Below are 19,196 nucleotides of genomic sequence, written 5' to 3'. Positions count from 1 at the left end.
TGACGGGAAGGGGGTTATGATCCGTTCTAAGGCATGGGTTTAGCGTCACTTTAAAGTCACCACACACTCTGACCTGGTTGTTCGGTTTAGGCACGACTACTAGTGGAGTCGCCCATTCACTTTTCTGAACAGGTACTAACACCCCTGTTTTTACGAGATTCTGCAATTCGGACGACACTGCTTTCCGAACCGCAAATGGAACCCAACACGCTTTACAAAGGACTGGTGTACTGCCCTCTTTAAGCAATAATTTAATTGCACTGTTCTTGATTAGGCCAAGGGTAGGCTCAAAAAGCTTAGCGTACTTTTCAAGCAACGCCGTTACCTTGTCCAAGCAAACCCCATGCACACTAGACCAGTCCAACTTAAGGGCCGCCAGCCAGTCACGTCCCAACAGCACAGTGTTCGTATTCTCGTTTGTCTTCACGACAATTAACGGGAGCTGCTTACGCTGACCGTTGTGCTCTACCGAAACGGTTAGCTTCCCCGTTACCGAGAGTGGAGTACCCCCGTAAGTTTTTAGCTTTAGACTGCATGGCTCTTTCGGTAGACTGGGCCAGTATTTCTTATACAGTGCCTCTGGTAATATTGATACGGATGCCCCCGTGTCAATCTGCATGCGGACATTTCTCTGTTCAATTTTCAGACAAATTTTGTAAAGTCCGGTGCGCCCCTCACAGGAATAGATATTGTGCAACACCAGTTCACCCCCGTCACTGTCCTCAGCGATTGCGTTCGCAGCGTCTCTGCTTTTATCCTTGCACATTTTCGCTAAGTGTCCAACACGTTTACAAAAATGACAACGATACTTGCGAAATTTGGAACTAGACGCTTCATGCGCTGAACCGCATCGGAAACAGTCCGGCGATTTCGTCGCTCTTGCCCCTGCGGGTACTGTAGCCGGTACCTCCCTCCGGCGCGGTGGGCGTTTCCCGCTGTCTGGCTTGTGGCAAAGAGCGCTGACGGTCTCTTGCCCCACGCTGGGCTGCAAATCCCGGCTTTCCTGGCTGGCCAACTCAATACTCCTTGCGATATCGCAGGCGTTTTTAAACGTTAACTTGCTCTTCTTCAGCAACTCAGCTTGAGTTCCTCTGTCACAGAGCCCGGCCACGAAACGGTCGCGAAGAGCCTCGTCCAGAAACGCCCCAATGTCGCAGGACGCCGCCAACCGCTTCAGCTCTACCGCGAAAGCTGCCACCGTTTCGCCTTCTTGCTGGAAGCGACGGTTAAATCTGAACCGCTCTGCAATGACAGAGGGCTTTGGTACGTAGTGCCCTCGCAGGGTCTGCACTAGCTGTGCATATGTCTTGTTTTCCGGCTTTTCCGGTTCCAGCAAAGTTTTTAGAGTTTTGTAGGTTTTCTTTCCAATTGCCGTTATGAACACTGAGACCGTCAGGTCGTCGCTCACCTTCGAGGCTTTCAGGAAGTGTTCGAACCTCTCCACGTAGGACTCGAAGTCTTCGTCGCCGTCCTCGAACTGGTCGAACCTTCCAATCGTCGCCATCCTGCCAGTCTCTTCGCAGCCTGCTCCGGGACCGCCGCTAGTGGCTTCTTGTACCCCGCCGGAATCCTTTATCCCATTCTTCGTCGCTAGTATGTTGTAGCCGCGAGCGACGAGGCAGAGCCAGAGTGACGACCAACGTAGACGGTTTATTCAGCACGCCATTGCGTAACCAAAAGAACACGGAGCATACGGCTCCCAGCGCTTATATAGAGATAAGCGACGCACTATCAATGTGACGTCATACGCGATGCGCTTCGCAAGATACTACACAAACATGCAAGAGTTATCAACTTTTTAAAAAACGACTATAAGGGATAGCTCACATATACGGGACAGAGCTAAATCAACAGTAAAACAGTGCTGAATTGAACTTAACTTAGTACTGATACAGCAGTATATGAGCATCAGATCATTAACAAAGAGCAAAGTCAGCACTATTCCAAGCACTTACTAATAGTACTGCACTATTGTAACGCCCCGAATCTGGGTGAACCCTTTCAAATCACCGCATAAATTGGCTTCACAATGTATCGCACTACGAGTTACCAGAGGGGTGCCTGAAGGTGGTGAAAGCATCGCAGAAAACATTTCAAAGAATGAACTTACCCGAGTAAAAAGTAAAAAAACTGGTTTGGCTACGTATGGCACCAGTGTGCTAGTATATGCGCACCCTCCGACTGGCACAACAACCGACAGATGGCGGCAACGTCACCGACGCCCTATGGCAGCTCAGTAGCTCCACGGTCACGCCAAAAGCACACCACATGTAGCTGAAATTACTCAACGAACCATCGGTTTGATTATTTTTGTGTCCATTTAATGTGATTTATTGGGGGTGAAAATAAAATAATGTTCCGACAATTATAGCACCGAAAAAGTGTGCACCATTTATGACTCAAAAGGGTTGTCTGATTTTCGTGTGACTGGGCGGCTGCTGAGCAGCTACAAGCCGCTAGGGTTGATGTCGCCATCTGTCAGTTATTGAGCCAGTCAAAGGGTGCACAGTTAGCAGACGGGCACCAAAGGCAGAAAAAAATAGTGATTTTTTTACCTTTTACTCAGGTAAGTTTGTTCTTTGAGCTTTTGATGCAGTGATTCCAATACCTTCGGGCACCTCTGTCGTAAATCGTAGCGTGATGCATCCCCAAACCGACTTAATGCAGTACTTTAAAAGCTTCACCAAGATTAAGAACTTGGCAGCACAGGTGCAGTGTATATGTGAACAGGTCTTAAAGGAAAGGAACAGAAATTTAGATTTCACAAAATAAGGTAGCAGGAGTGTTCAACGGGGCGCCACCAACCCCTAAACACCACTCATAAAGCGATATCTCGAACGGATAGCCATATTTTTGTAAAATAAGGATGCGATGAGTGAGAATCGCGACATTGTGTTTCCTGCAGAATAGTTGAGGAGGGGGGGAAACAGCCTTGCTTCTTTCCCTTTTCGCGTCCTCGCGGAGTCAAAGTGAGAAGAGGAGGAAACCAGAATCGCGACGTCACGGGCCTTTTTGGCCATTGTTCAAGCATGCTCTTCTTTCACAAAAAATACAACCATCCGTTAGAAATATCGCTTTATGCGTGATGCTTTCGGGTTTGTAGCGTCCCGCCTAGCGCTTCTGCGTTGTTTTCGGAAATCAAAATTTCGCTTCAGCATTCCTTTAAAGGATGTACACCTAACAATTATATTTGGCAAATATATAACAAGGACTTACCTAACTTATACAAATAATTTCAATTTTTTTAGTTGTATTAGACTGATTTCACAGGCCAGTTTGGCTAAGCCACTGCTGCTGCAATGCATCAAGGGAACTTTCGTCTTTCTGCATGTGCCCCAACCTCGCTGGAGCTCTGCGCATGCAAAGCGCGAGACGGCACGAGGTGTCTCGAGCACTGCCACCTGCCTCTTGTGAACTAAAGTTATGGCGGCTTCACAGATGCACTGAACGCTAGGTGAGATCGGTCTATTCCACTAAAGACTAAAATGACCATACCAACAGGCTCTTATCAATCCTTCATGAGTCTTGATTGTTTCAAAAAGCAACATGTCCCCTATACCCTGTTTCATTATAGTAAGTTACAGCTCAAGAAGATGGGGCGAGGGAAAGGAAGGCCGGGGAGGAGGAAGCAGACAGAATGCTAGATAGAAGAGGGAAAAACTTTCTCCTCTCCTCTCCAGCAATTCGTCTGCTTCCTCCTCCCCGGCCTTCCTTTCCCTTTCCTTACATTCTTCAGTTGTAACAGACTATAATTACGTGAACGACAGACGAAGGCAACGCCAGACGAGGGGAGAAAGGCCAAGCACTAGAAAGGTTGGGGAGGGGAGAAACCTACCCTCCTCTTTAAAGTTCCTAGTGCTCTCTCTTTCTCGCCTCGCCCTCTTCTTCTGTCCAGCCTTCCTAGTGCTTGCCCTTTTTTTTGCCCGGCGTTGCTTCGCTTGCACTGCACACAACTAGTGACGCAGACTATTAGCAATGTGCACGACAAAAAGCGTCGCAGTAGTTGAGGTTTGCGATCCGCCGAACCAGAGCTTCCTGTATACTGATAATGCTTACCCAAATGCCGGCTAACGGGGAGGGAAATCCTGCCAATTACAGGAAGATAGAGGCAAATATTGCCAATCAGGACAAGGGAAATTCTGTTTGTGACGTCACGGACGGAAACCATTAGAGGGTGCCAACGAAACATCTTGGAGCTAATGGAAGTGGAACATAAATAGCTCTGATGACTGCCCGGTCCGGTTTTCGACCTGCGCAAGGGCCACTGGTCCTCTCACTCGAACAGTGCTTTCAGCTCTTCATTCTGGTACCTGGGCCACAAGTTGTGCCAGCAGGCTTGCAGCACCAGCTGAAGGAGTTGAAGGCCCACTTCTGAAAATACAAAGCATAAAAGAAGCCATCACTTAGAACAACAAAATAATAAAATCACACAAATTATTAGAGTCGAGCTTTGAAGATTCATCTCAACCACCTAGGTATTGTTAAGATAGATGGACCTTGCAGCACAGTAAGCCTGTCAAATTGCAGGCACCTCGGTCTCATTTACAACCTGATCACTCGGAATCGGAGGACGAAAAATTGTAACAAAGCCAAGTTACAATTAGTGGCCAATCAGACAATAACCTCTCAATATTTAGAAAGCATTGACAAAGAAGATGAGCACGTAGATGGTTGAGCGTGTTGGTTATTAATTCACGATAAGGAAAGAGGGACATTGTCTTGTCCGTTTGTCTTAAATGTCCCTCTTTCCTTATCGTGAAGATGAGCACAGCCATGACAATCTGCTTGACTCACAATACCAAGTTAAGTGTCAGTCAACCAAATAATGCTCTTATGCCCTTGAAAACTGTGGCACGGATAAAGATTACCACCAAAAAGATACCCTGTCACCATGCTAAACCTTGCTCTACAAACGGACGTGTGAAGAGCAACCCACAAGGGCCACAAGAAAGTACCTGCCTCTCAAGAACCTTAGCTTCACCACAGAAGATGGTCTACTTTGATAAAAAGGACATAGCCTTGCAGCTATTTCAACTATCCACTCACGTGATGGGGATAGTATATCAAACATCTATATCAGATCGAAGATATAGTTTGACGGTCAAGTTGACCAACTGATTACGAAGCAAATTGCACGGAACAGAGGAGCCTGCTTTAATCTGTTGGTTAGCAATTGTCTGCTAAACAAATTAAAGAAGCACTTAACCAATTTAAGTAGCTATTGCTACTTAAATCGGCATCAGAAATTGATTCCTCGAGAACTATTGCAGACACGTCCACATTTATGACCGTAAATAGACTTTCGCAGACATTGGTTTAGTGCCCCCTTAAGAAAAAAGGAAGACAAGTCATTCGAATACAATGCCTGTATGGGTAGTGAGCTTCAAAGAAACTGCTCGTGCAGCTAAAAGTCTTTTGATCGCCTTGTAAATGTGCATAATGGTGACGGGGTATCTCATGAGAGATCATTAATGCTGGAGAAAATTGAGTATGTCGTAGAGCTGCGAGAAGGAAAAAACGAGGAGGAGGAGGCAGAGCGGAAATATCAAGCGAGCATTCGCACAACCGAGTCGGAGTTGCCGGAGTCTTTCCTTTTTCGAATGTGCTGGCGAACTTCGGAAACTCGTCAAACAAAAAGCATAATAATTTTTTTTTTAAAAAGGCGCCCACCTAATTGCTGTTAACTGCGGTACCTTCCTAAAAGCAGGGGGACAAAGGGGAGGCCTGGTCGCTCTGACGGAACAACAGATATTCTGTCGGCCGGTCACAAATTCCCCTCGGCTCCCCGCGAGCTGGGGGTATTTGAGAACATTCGTGATGCGGAGCACGTGAGTTTAGAGCTCGATAACGTTTAATCCTGTGCTCAGAGAGAAACCTAGTCGTGCGAATACTCTATTAAGAATTCACAAAAGGATGTTGGTCTGAACTCAAAGTTTCGATCGATCCTGCTTTGACTGCTCAAAACTGATATTGTTTTAGCGGTATAAATGAACTGAAATGAAACATTTGTAATGGCTGTTTCACAAACTTGTGACTGCTTGTGACCGGAGGGTGCAAAAACAGATTTTAATCTCTTGCGACTGCTTAGAATTGGTAATATCGCTGCACAGTTAGTAAGAAGTTGAACAAGGCTTAAAATCCGGTTTTTACCCTCCCTCTGGAAAGGAGAGGATGTAGTTGTGCACGCCCTGGTGAGCGAGATAGTTTCTAACTGCTCACAGGACACTGCTGCATCTCGCCGCGCGAGACCGCGCCAACCAGGCACGTAGCCAGGATTTTGTTTCGGGCAAAAGGGGGGGGGGGGGGGGGGGGAGGGCCGGGGCCGCCTATGACAAAATGCTGTATGAGGGGGAGGGGGACAGGAGGTCCCAGCAAAATGGAAGATTTCGGGGGGGGGGGGGGGGCAAGCCCCATGGGCCCCCCCACTTGCTACATGCCTGGCGCCAACCACGACCGAACCCCGAGGCTGAGAGTTTCCGGCATAAGCGTGGAGAGGTAGGTACTGCTTGATCTGTGGTACCAGTGCTTGCAGAATTCCTGTATAGGCTCCCTATGGGAGCCAGAGTTGCGTGCTCATCCCCGTAGCGCCGTCTTTCCTGCATGGCACGCTGATCCCTCATCTGTCTGAATTCGGCGAATATCTGCGCCGTGCGTTCGAGGCTCGCCCGAAAGCAGGGGAATGTATGCCGGGGCGCACGCAACGTCTACTTTCCTGCACGGCATTTGAGTCTGCTCCTCACGTGATCGGATCTCGGCGATTAGCGGTGCGGCAGCATGTGGAAAACAGATGCGCAACTCTGGCTCCCGGAGGGAGCTTATAGACCATTTCATTTAGCTCTCTCAGGGTGGCGCCATATTGTTAGACCACAGCACCCTCTCCACACATCCGGGAAGTTCAGCAGGGTCGGCGGGGTAAAACGAGAGAGGGCACGCGCCCGACTCTGCTAGCAGACGTAAAACAGGGAGGTTGCCGTTCTCCATCTACCAAACATTGAACTCTCGCTCGTGGCTGCCGTTATGAAGTGGTGCGCATTCTTAGAATATTTATGGCTACTCCAAAACCAGCCCTTAGCGCTCTGTTGTTTTATCTCAGTAAATGATCAACTAGCGTATCTTTGCCCTGTTACTTCAATAGCAGTGGAGACAGCTGGCAACTCAACCACTGCGTCTATTGCGCCGGGAGAGCACGTTTTTATTTATTATTCCAGACTTCCAGTCATCGTCGCTAAAGGCCCATACCAGTACCAACTTCGTATAGTAAAATAGCTACAGCGACCGGATTTAACATTAAAAACGAGCGTGTTCGTAATTATACTTAAACTATCGGAAAGAATAAACAAAATTTGGGACGAAATCAGACGCTTACAACTCTTTCAACTCTCACCAACATTTATTTCGTCTCCGTTCAAACGACGGCCATCGAGCAGGTTCAGGGGAGGGAGCAGAGAAGGAAAAAGTGTGATAACTTGAGCAGACGACATTCCAACGGGCAAAGAGGCTTCTTTATTGACCGTGCTATACTTATAGGCGCTTGTCACGTGACATCCGTGACCGGGGTGCGCACAGCCGATGCGCCGTGGTGCGCCGTGACTTGCAGCGCCACGCTGCTACATTCCTTCCCCCTCACATCAGCTTCGGAAGTCCTCCGGTTTGTACCTGTCCGGTGGACGCCGCACTCGCGTACTTCTTCTGGAAGTCGGTGCCTCAGTACAAGGCTCCGGTGTCGTCACTGGCGCACTTGTGGAACTCGGTGGTGAAAGCGGCTGCTGACGCGTCCGTGTAGCTTGTTGACTGCCGGCTTGAGAGTCCGCTGGCATAGCAGCAGAAGCAACTTGTGGCACCATCGGCTGAGTTTCTCGAGGCACCGGAACATCTGGGAGCGTAGGCTCCTCCGGCGTAGGCGGTGCAGCAAGGGACGTCGGGCTTGCAAGGCGGTCTCGGATGTGGTCGGCGTGTGTGAACCGCACAACCTGCGCCACTTTCACTAAATATGTCACAGGACTGACGACTTGAGTCACCACACCTTCTTCCCATGACACTAGCTCGCCTCGCACCGTTTTGACCAACACAGTATCACCCACAACAAAAGACCGGTTAGCACCTCGCGACGCATCACTCTGTTCCTTCAGGTGCTGCTGTTTGTTTTGCATGGCTTTTACAAAATCGGGTTTAAGCAAAGAAAGTTTCACTCGTGGCTGTCGCTTCAAAAACAGCTCGGCTGGAGTGCGACCAGTGGTACTGTTTGGGGTGTTTCGATAGCTCAGTAAAAAGCTATCCAAACGTTCGAGCAAAGAGTGTTTCTTGCCACTCTGTTTCTCGTCTAACAATTGCTTCAGCAGAGTTTTTTTTTGTGGTCTGCACGAGACGCTCTGCTGCGCCGTTGGAGGCAGCATGATAGGGTGGCGCCTTAACGTGCTTGATGCCATTCACCCTCATAAACTCAGAGAACTCATCTGAAACAAACTGAGGTCCGTTATCACTCACCAGTACCTCTGGTAGCCCATAAGCCGCAAATACACTTCGCAATTTGTCGAGTGTTTTACCAGTAGTGGTGGAAGACATGGACCACACTTCGATCCATTTCGAGAAAGCATCCACCAGTACTAGGAAGACATGGCCTTCTTTAGCAGCAAAATCCACGTGTACTCGTTGCCACGGCTTAGTTGGATAGCTCCATGGCTGTAACGGTACAGGTGGAGCAGCGTTCTGAACAGACTGACATACGCGACACTGTCGTACGTAGCTCTCGATTTCTAGGTCTAGCCCTGGCCACCATACAAAACTTCTGGCAAGCATTTTCATGCGGCTAGCACCTGGATGGTCCTCATGCAACAGTGCCAAAACCTGTGACTGCAGCTTTTCAGGTACAATCACCCTTGAGCCCCAGGTGACGCAGCCTTGCTCAAATGACAACTCGTCACGTCGTACATGGTACGGTTTTAGCTCTTCGCTACTTTGGGCAGGCCATCCATTCAGAACGTAGTTAGCTACGCGAGACAAGGTCAAGTCACGTTTTGTAGCTCTAGCTACGTCTTCCGCGGTCAAGGGAGTACTGTCAAACAACAAAAGACACTCAGCAGGGTCGTCAGCTGTTGTCATCGGTCGTGGGAGTCTAGACAGAGCATCAGCCACCTCGACATCTTTTCCTTTACGGTACTTGAGTTTGTACCTATAGGCTGCAAGAATCATTGCCCATCTTTGCATTCGAGCTGCCGCTAGCGTAGGTACAGGCTTATCATGCCCCAGTATCCCAAGCAGTGGCTGATGGTCTGTATAGAGAGTGAACTCCCTACCATACAGGTAGCGATGGAACTTTTTCAGACCAAACATCAGAGCTAGCGCTTCTCGCTCGCACTGCGCATAGTTCTTTTCCGCTGACGTGAGCGTTCGCGACGCGAACGCCACTGGGCGCTCTTCCCCTTCTGGTGTTACATGAAAAATGACAGCCCCAATCCTGTACGATGAAGCATCACACAGCAATGCAATTGGCTTGTCTACGTCGTAGAACGTAAGAACCTGGCTGTTTACGAGCAACTGCTTCGTAGCAGCAAAGGCCTCGCTGCACTTCCGAGTCCACGACCGCTTTTCACCTTTTTTCAACAACCGATAAAGCGGTTCAGCTACGCACGAAACATTCTTGAGAAACTTAGCGTAAAAGTTTAGCATCCCCAAATACGCCTTCAGTTCCGTTACGCAGGTGGGCTCGGGCGCTTCTGTGATAGCCTTTGTCATTGCTTCTGTCGGGTAAATGCCATCGGCACTCACCGTGTGACCCAGGTAGGTCACCGAGCTTTGGAAAAAAACGGCACTTGTCCGTTTTCAAAGTGACATTGTAGTCACGAAGTCGACGCAAGACGCATTCCAGCGTCTTTTGACAGTCCTGGGTGTCCTTTCCAGACACGATGACGTCATCAATGTAGCATCCCACATGAGGTATGCCTTTAAGCACCTCGTCCATGAAGGACTGAAAAATGGCTGGCGCACTGGCCACACCAAACGGTAGGCGTTGGAACTGAAACAACCCCATGTGCGTGTTTATAGTCAAAAGTGGTTTGGACTCGGCAGCCAGCGGTACCTGGCTGCCGAGTCCAAACCACGGCCAGCGGTACCTGGCTGCCGAGGCCAACGGGAACACTGTGATAACTTGAGCAGACGACATTCCAACGGGCAAAGAGGGCTTTTTTATTGAACGTGCTATACTTATAGGCGCTTGTCACGTGACATCCGTGACCGGGGTGCGCACAGCCGATGCGCCGTGGTGCGCCGTGACTTGCAGCGCCACGCTGCTACATTCCTTCCCCCTCACATCAGCTTCGGAAGTCCTCCGGTTTGTACCTGTCCGGTGGACGCCGCACTCGCGTACTTCTTCTGGAAGTCGGAGCCTCTGTACAAGGCTCCGGTGTCGTCACTGGCGCACTTGTGGAACTCGGTGGTGGAAGCGGCTGCTGACGCGTCCGTGTAGCTTGTTGACTGCCGGCTTGAGAGTCCGCTGGCATAGCAGCAGAAGCAACTTGTGGCACCATCGGCTGGGTTTCTCGAGGCACCGGAACATCTGGGAGCGTAGGCTCCTCCGGCGTAGGCGGTGCAGCAAGGGACGTCGGGCTTGCAAGGCGGTCTCGGATGTGGTCGGCGTGTGTGAACCGCACAACCTGCGCCACTTTCACTAAATATGTCACCGGACTGACGACTTGAGTCACCACACCTTCTTCCCATGACACTAGCTCGCCTCGCACCGTTTTGACCAACACAGTATCACCCACAACAAAAGACCGGTTAGCACCTCGCGACGCATCACTCTGTTCCTTCAGGTGCTGCTGTTTGTTTTGCATGGCTTTTACAAAATCGGGTTTAAGCAAAGAAAGTTTCACTCGTGGCTGTCGCTTCAAAAACAGCTCGGCTGGAGTGCGACCAGTGGTACTGTTTGGGGTGTTTCGATAGCTCAGTAAAAAGCTATCCAAACGCTCGAGCAAAGAGTGTTTCTTGCCACTCTGTTTCTCGTCTAACAATTGCTTCAGCAGAGTTTTTTTTGTGGTCTGCACGAGACGCTCTGCTGCGCCGTTGGAGGCAGCATGATAGGGTGGCGTCTTAACGTGCTTGATGCCATTCACCCTCATAAACTCAGAGAACTCATCTGAAACAAACTGAGGTCCGTTATCACTCACCAGTACCTCTGGTAGCCCGTAAGCCGCAAATACACTTCGCAATTTGTCGAGTGTTTTACCAGTAGTGGTGGAAGACATGAACCACACTTCGATCCATTTCGAGAAAGCATCCACCAGTACTAGGAAGACATGGCCTTCTTTAGCAGCAAAATCCACGTGTACTCGTTGCCACGGCTTAGTTGGATAGCTCCATGGCTGTAACGGTACAGGTGGAGCAGCGTTCTGAACAGACTGACATACGCGGCACTGTCGTACGTAGCTCTCGATTTCTAGGTCTAGCCCTGGCCACCATACAAAACTTCTGGCAAGCATTTTCATGCGGCTAGCACCTGGATGGTCCTCATGCAACAGTGCCAAAACCGGTGACTGCAGCTTTTCAGGTACAATCACCCTTGAGCCCCAGGTGACGCAGCCTTGCCCAAATGACAACTCGTCACGTCGTACATGGTACGGTTTTAGCTCTTCGCTACTTTGGGCAGGCCATCCATTCAGAACGTAGTTAGCTACGCGAGACAAGGTCAAGTCACGTTTTGTAGCTCTAGCTACGTCTTCCGCGGTCAAGGGAGTACTGTCAAACAACAAAAGACACTCAGCAGGGTCGTCAGCTGTTGTCATCGGTCGTGGGAGTCTAGACAGAGCATCAGCCACCTCGACATCTTTTCCTTTACGGTACTTGAGTTTGTACCTATAGGCTGCAAGAATCATTGCCCATCTTTGCATTCGAGCTGCCGCTAGCGTAGGTACAGGCTTATCGTGCCCCAGTATCCCAAGCAGTGGCTGATGGTCTGTATAGAGAGTGAACTCCCTACCATACAGGTAGCGATGGAACCTTTTCAGACCAAACATCAGAGCTAGCGCTTCTCGCTCGCACTGCGCATAGTTCTTTTCCGCTGACGTGAGCGTTCGCGACGCGAACGCCACTGGGCGCTCTTCCCCTTCTGGTGTTACATGAAAAATGACAGCACCAATCCCGTACGATGAAGCATCACACAGCAATGCAATTGGCTTGTCTACGTCGTAGAACGTAAGAACCTGGCTGTTTACGAGCAACTGCTTCGTAGCAGCAAAGGCCTCGCTGCACTTCCGAGTCCACGACCACTTTTCACCTTTTTTCAACAACCGATAAAGCGGTTCAGCTACGCACGAAACATTCTTGAGAAACTTAGCGTAAAAGTTTAGCATCCCCAAATACGCCTTCAGTTCCGTTACGCAGGTGGGCTCGGGCGCTTCTGTGATAGCCTTTGTCATTGCTTGTGTCGGGTAAATGCCATCGGCACTCACCGTGTGACCCAGGTAGGTCACCGAGCTTTGGAAAAAAACGGCACTTGTCCGTTTTCAAAGTGACATTGTAGTCACGAAGTCGACGCAAGACGCATTCCAGCGTCTTTTGACAGTCCTGTATGTCCTTTCCAGACACGATGACGTCATCAATGTAGCATCCCACATGAGGTATGCCTTTAAGCACCTCGTCCATGAAGGACTGAAAAATGGCTGGCGCACTGGCCACACCAAACGGTAGGCGTTGGAACTGAAACAACCCCATGTGCGTGTTTATAGTCAAAAGTGGTTTGGACTCGGCAGCCAGCGGTACCTGCTGATACGCAGCAGAAAGATCCAGCACGCAAAACACTTTGCCACCTGCGATGGCAGTGTACAGATCTTCAGGTCGCGGCAGTGGGTAATGGTCGGTTTTTAGTACAGGGTTGATCGTTACTTTGTAATCCCCGCACAACCTGAGTGATCCATCTTTCTTGTGAATTACAACTACCGGAGTCGCCCACTCACTGTGACTTACGCGGCGTAAAACCCCGCTCTTCTCTAGCCTGTCCAGCTCTTCTCCAACCTTATCGCGTAACGCGTAAGGCACCGGTCTCGCCTTGCAAAAAACCGGCGTACAATCTTGTTTTAGAACCATCTTCGCTTGATAGTTGTTCGTGACACTAGACTGATTAGAAAATACTGTCGGGAACTTGTTACGCAGCGCTTCTATTCGGTGTGAATCAGTTACATGCTCCAGTGACATGACGCTTTTCCAATCAAGTCTGAGCCTCTCAAGCCAGTTCCGCCCCATGAGCAACGGCAATTTCTTGCCTTGGTTATCGACGACGATAACGGGCAGTTTCAAAGTCTGGTTTTCGTATGTGACGGAAACGTCACATTGCCCCTTTACCGGGATTCGTTCACCCGTGTACGTTTTTAGGTTTACCCGAGATGGCTCACACTTGACATGAGGGAACACGGTTTTCGCAACACTTTCAGGAACAATTGTTACAGCCGCTCCTGTATCAATTTGCATGAAAACGTCCGCCCCTTCAACATTGACTTTCACTTCATAACCCGAACGCACCGTGTTAAGGCAGTGATAGACGTCCAGTTCTGAATCGTCCTCCGAGCAGTCCACTGCATTCGCGTTCTTGGGTCCCTTTTTCTCGCTCGAGCACACTTTTTTGCAAATGGCCTAACTTGCCACACTTGTGACACGTAGCATTCTTGTACCAACATTTGCTTGCCGCATGCGCCCTTCCAAATCTTTCGCAAGACTTCTTGCTTTGCTTGTGTTTTCGAACGTCACGCTTATTGACGTTATCTTTCTGGTTCGCTCTTATCTCGTTCAACGACGCGTCTTTGCTTCCGGCGTGTAGTAACGCTGTCTGTCGTGCCGCCTGCCTGCTCCGGTTTGTACCTGTCCGGTGGACGCCGCACTCGCGTACTTCTTCTGGAAGTCGGTGCCTCAGTACAAGGCTCCGGTGTCGTCACTGGCGCACTTGTGGAACTCGGTGGTGGAAGCGGCTGCTGACGCGTCCGTGTAGCTTGTTGACTGCCGGCTTGAGAGTCCGCTGGCATAGCAGCAGAAGCAACTTGTGGCACCATCGGCTGAGTTTCTCGAGGCACCGGAACATCTGGGAGCGTAGGCTCCTCCGGCGTAGGCGGTGCAGCAAGGGACGTCGGGCTTGCAAGGCGGTCTCGGATGTGGTCGGCGTGTGTGAACCGCACAACCTGCGCCACTTTCACTAAATATGTCACAGGACTGACGACTTGAGTCACCACACCTTCTTCCCATGACACTAGCTCGCCTCGCACCGTTTTGACCAACACAGTATCACCCACAACAAAAGACCGGTTAGCATTTCGCGACGCATCACTCTGTTCCTTCAGGTGCTGCTGTTTGTTTTGCATGGCTTTTACAAAATCGGGTTTAAGCAAAGAAAGTTTCACTCGTGGCTGTCGCTTCAAAAACAGCTCGGCTGGAGTGCGACCAGTGGTACTGTTTGGGGTGTTTCGATAGCTCAGTAAAAAGCTATCCAAACGTTCGAGCAAAGAGTGTTTCTTGCCACTCTGTTTCTCGTCTAACAATTGCTTCAGCAGAGTTTTTTTTGTGGTCTGCACGAGACGCTCTGCTGCGCCGTTGGAGGCAGCATGATAGGGTGGCGTCTTAACGTGCTTGATGCCATTCACCCTCATAAACTCAGAGAACTCATCTGAAACAAACTGAGGTCCGTTATCACTCACCAGTACCTCTGGTAGCCCATAAGCCGCAAATACACTTCGCAATTTGTCGAGTGTTTTACCAGTAGTGGTGGAAGACATGGACCACACTTCGATCCATTTCGAGAAAGCATCCACCAGTACTAGGAAGACATGGCCTTCTTTAGCAGCAAAATCCACGTGTACTCGTTGCCACGGCTTAGTTGGATAGCTCCATGGCTGTAACGGTACAGGTGGAGCAGCGTTCTGAACAGACTGACATACGCGACACTGTCGTACGTAGCTCTCGATTTCTAGGTCTAGCCCTGGCCACCATACAAAACTTCTGGCAAGCATTTTCATGCGGCTAGCACCTGGATGGTCCTCATGCAACAGTGCCAAAACCTGTGACTGCAGCTTTTCAGGTACAATCACCCTTGAGCCCCAGGTGACGCAGCCTTGCTCAAATGACAACTCGTCACGTCGTACATGGTACGGTTTTAGCTCTTCGCTACTTTGGGCAGGCCATCCATTCAGAACGTAGTTAGCTACGCGAGACAAGGTCAAGTCACGTTTTGTAGCTCTAGCTACATCTTCCGCGGTCAAGGGAGTACTGTCAAACAACAAAAGACACTCAGCAGGGTCGTCAGCTGTTGTCATCGGTCGTGGGAGTCTAGACAGAGCATCAGCCACCTCGACATCTTTTCCTTTACGGTACTTGAGTTTGTACCTATAGGCTGCAAGAATCATTGCCCATCTTTGCATTCGAGCTGCCGCTAGCGTAGGTACAGGCTTATCGTGCCCCAGTATCCCAAGCAGTGGCTGATGGTCTGTATAGAGAGTGAACTCCCTACCATACAGGTAGCGATGGAACTTTTTCAGACCAAACATCAGAGCTAGCGCTTCTCGCTCGCACTGCGCATAGTTCTTTTCCGCTGACGTGAGCGTTCGCGACGCGAACGCCACTGGGCGCTCTTCCCCTTCTGGTGTTACATGAAAAATGACAGCACCAATCCCGTACGATGAAGCATCACACAGCAATGCAATTGGCTTGTCTACGTCGTAGAACGTAAGAACCTGGCTGTTTACGAGCAACTGCTTCGTAGCAGCAAAGGCCTCGCTGCACTTCCGAGTCCACGACCACTTTTCACCTTTTTTCAACAACCGATAAAGCGGTTCAGCTACGCACGAAACATTCTTGAGAAACTTAGCGTAAAAGTTTAGCATCCGCAAATACGCCTTCAGTTCCGTTACGCAGGTGGGCTCGGGCGCTTCTGTGATAGCCTTTGTCATTGCTTCTGTCGGGTAAATGCCATCGGCACTCACCGTGTGACCCAGGTAGGTCACCGAGCTTTGGAAAAAAACGGCACTTGTCCGTTTTCAAAGTGACATTGTAGTCACGAAGTCGACGCAAGACGCATTCCAGCGTCTTTTGACAGTCCTGGGTGTCCTTTCCAGACACGATGACGTCATTAATGTAGCATCCCACATGAGGTATGCCTTTAAGCACCTCGTCCATGAAGGACTGAAAAAGGGCTGGCGCACTGGCCGCACCGAACGGTTGAAAGAGGGGGGGGTTGAAAGAGGAGGAGGAGGAAAAATGAGTTATTCGCGGCCTTCCCTCAAGGCCTCTGGTCCCTTCCGCCCAGTTCCGAACGGAGGAATTTCATCTGCCTGTCGGAAAGGGCTAGATAGAGAAGCCGAAGCGACGTTAGTGACCAAGCTCTTAATGGCGTACCATTTGGCGACTTCCCCGCCAAATCTCTGCCTGTGTCCTCCCAATATGCGCGTACCTTCGCATCTGGGCGAACAACCGTCGCACGTCATACGGTGTACGACTATTGGATGCATGGAGTCGTCGGGGGGTTTGCTCAGTGATAGGCGAGTCCCTTAAGGCGATGTTATGCAAGTAGGGGATAACTGTAAAATGCTTTTTGCGAGTAACAGGAGCGGCTGGCGGTGCCCGGGAGGCGGTGATCAGCCTCTTTAGAGTATTTGCCACTAAGTCTTCAGGATACCCTGCCCTCTTTAGCCTCTCTGTTTGTAGAAGCATGCTGTGCGCGCTGTGCATAGGAGCTCAATGGAGGAGACCGCGCCGGAGAGCTGGGTGTTCCGGTATGTATATGATTATCTGATCGTGCACCCAAAGTAGACCCCTCCCGAGTCTGTCATTCAGGCCTTCGCTTCGAGACCCACCGGACTCTCCTTCAAGAGAAAAGACCCGTCTGAAGACGGTCTTCAAAACTTGGACCTGCACCTGAAGATGCACCCCGATGGGATATGCTGGGAGTTCAGATAGCGCACAGAAAAGCCGGTCCGCCCTTCACGAGTGCCCACTTCAAAGCAGTAAAACGGGGTCTCGTGAACTCACTCCTAAAATCCTCTGGAACCAGGTCGTGCCCCCATCTCACCACGCACAGCGTGCTCTACAGACAGAGAGGCTAAAGAGGGCAGGGTACCCTGAAGACTTAGTGGCAAAGACACTAAAGAGGCTGATCACTGCCTCCCGGGCACCGCCAGCCGCTCCTGTTCCTCGTAAAAAACATTTTGCAGTTATCCCCTACTCGCACAATACCGCACATTGCCTTAAAGGGACAATGAAGACGATTTTATTTAATTTTTTTAAATTATTTTTTTTATGCTTCTTGGGAACATAGCATGCTGCCCAATTTTTTGTAGACATTTGTGACGCGTATTTCTGTGCCTACGAAAGGAGTAAAGAAACCGAAACTAAACAATCTCGATTCTCGTTTCTGGGCCTCCGAAAACGGAGGTGACGTAGGGAGTGACGTCAAGTGTGAATAGTCGGTATCGGTAGTATTTAGGAGATCGAGACTCTTGTTACCGCGGTGGGTTATAACAGCGCGGTGGCGCGGTCGTTTCGTCGAATCTGTCAACATAGACGGCAATGCCGCTGTCGCGAGCGAGTTCGAGCTTATCTTCAGTAACCCAACACAAACGGAGCGGGAGTACGCGTGTGGCGGCCTCCGCCATCACCCGAGGGAGACCGCCCAGCCGATATCGATCGGCCCGCATGCCGAAGTGCCCATAGTTGCTCGGTGGCCGTTTCGCGTCCAGCGTAGCAAAGAAAAAAACAATTATGCTGCTTTATTTACGGTTTAGTAATCCTTTCCGGTCCGATTTATACTTTTCATGGCTATTCAAGCGGAAATTAGAACAGTATTCCTAAAAACCGGGAATCAAAACGTGACCGAGGGCGCATCTCTCGTTTCAACCAATCGCTGAGGCGTCTCTTGTGACGTCGCGCTTCTTGGCCTCGCATCGGTCACGTGAGCTCCGCTTCTCTTGGCTTCTCCCGCAACTCTCGGGGCGTCGCTCCAGTCGATTCCGGTACGATTATTACCGCAACTGTTTAATTGATTTGTGCGGCATACAAGCACCGGTTTCGGCTGAAATTTGGGCAACGTGGCGTGAGGCGTGCCTGGAACCCAGTTCAATCGCCAAAATGGTTTCCGAAATTGCCTTCATTGTCCCTTTAAGGGACTCGCCTATCACTTCGAGATAGGAGTAGTGTTTAGCTGCAAGCAAAAGCTTCAACAAATGTGCAGAATGGTGAATACCCCACCCTCTGCGACCCAATGCAACAAAAAGCACGGACAGCAGTTTGTTAAGTGCAGGAAGGAGGTGGTTTATACCATCCTTTTTTCGGGGGGGGGGGGGGGGGGGGTATATAGGGGCAGACCGGCAGGCGCCTAAATGAGCGCCTGAAAAAAAACTCGCGAGAGGTGAGCAAACCCCCCCCCCCCCCCCCCCGACTCCATGCATCCAATAGTCGTACACCGTATGAAGTGCGACGGTTGTTCGCCCAGATACGAAGGTACGCACGTATTGGGAGGACACCGGCAGAGATTTGGCAGGGAAGTCACCGAATCGTACGCTATTAAGAGCTCGGTCACTAACGTTGCTTCGGCTTCTCTAGCCCTTTGAGACAGGGAGATGAGATTCCTCCATCCTGAACTGGGCGGAAGGGACAGGGGCCTTGAGGGAAGGCCGCGAATAACCTGTTTTTCCCCCTCCTCTTCTTTCAACCCCCCCCCCTCCTTTTTCCTTCTCTGCTCCCTCCCCTGAACCTGCTCGATGGCCGTCGTTTGAACGGAGACGAAATAAATCTCGTTGAGAGTTGAAAGAGTTGTATGCGTCTGTTTTCGTCCCAAATTTGTGTTTATTCTATCGGATTTACTTTTCACCGGAGCGACCGAGCCCATGCTAGCGCTAAATTTAGCGCTTGAGTTAGCGCGCGCTGTGCCAGGGTGTTTTAGAATAATGTTTCTACACCGCAAACGAAAGTCCTAAGCACCTCGTGCTTGCAACGCCACAAAGATACAGTAACACTTTTTATTTTGCACACAAATTACTGTAACTTGAGAAGAAAAAAAGTTTCTTGGTTCACAGTAACATTTTAGATTTGTTTAAATATGAGAATGCAACGGAAGCAGTCGACTGGTAATGTCCACTTGCGTCGCCTAAGCAAGAGAGGTCTCGTGTACTGACCTTCGCACTCCATAATTTCGCCGAGAAACGTTTGCGCGTCGCAAGTTGCCGGCAATT

General features: G+C 50.1%; 2 protein-coding genes across 2 annotated transcripts in view; both read right to left on the bottom strand.

Annotated features, from left to right (window-relative positions):
• Positions 1-14: 14 nt before the first annotated feature.
• On the bottom strand, positions 15-1,536 carry LOC120841232 (uncharacterized protein K02A2.6-like). Its single transcript, XM_040212087.2, has 3 exons — positions 1,409-1,536; positions 74-1,330; positions 15-26 (listed from the first exon to the last, which is right to left on the bottom strand). Exons 1-3 carry the CDS (start codon positions 1,502-1,504, stop codon positions 15-17), a joined length of 1,365 nt encoding a protein of 454 aa, XP_040068021.2. The 5' UTR covers positions 1,505-1,536.
• Positions 1,537-9,245: 7,709 nt separating this feature from the next.
• LOC120851178 overlaps positions 9,246-19,196 on the bottom strand; it is a 177,767-nt gene continuing 167,816 nt past the window's right edge. The window contains exons 4-5 of the mRNA XM_042289200.1: positions 12,754-13,620; positions 9,246-10,075 (exon numbers count right to left, since the gene is read on the bottom strand). Coding sequence (XP_042145134.1) covers positions 9,647-10,075; positions 12,754-13,620 — 1,296 coding nt within the window. The 3' untranslated portion in view covers positions 9,246-9,646. The remainder of the gene's footprint in view (positions 10,076-12,753; positions 13,621-19,196) is intronic.

The sequence above is a fragment of the Ixodes scapularis genome, unplaced genomic scaffold (genome assembly GCF_016920785.2).
Source record: "Ixodes scapularis isolate PalLabHiFi unplaced genomic scaffold, ASM1692078v2 PGA_scaffold12__126_contigs__length_90152505, whole genome shotgun sequence".
NCBI lineage: Eukaryota > Metazoa > Arthropoda > Arachnida > Ixodida > Ixodidae > Ixodes > Ixodes scapularis.
The sequence above is the reverse complement of the archived record's forward strand: the minus strand, read 5'-3'. Positions and strand labels throughout refer to the sequence as shown.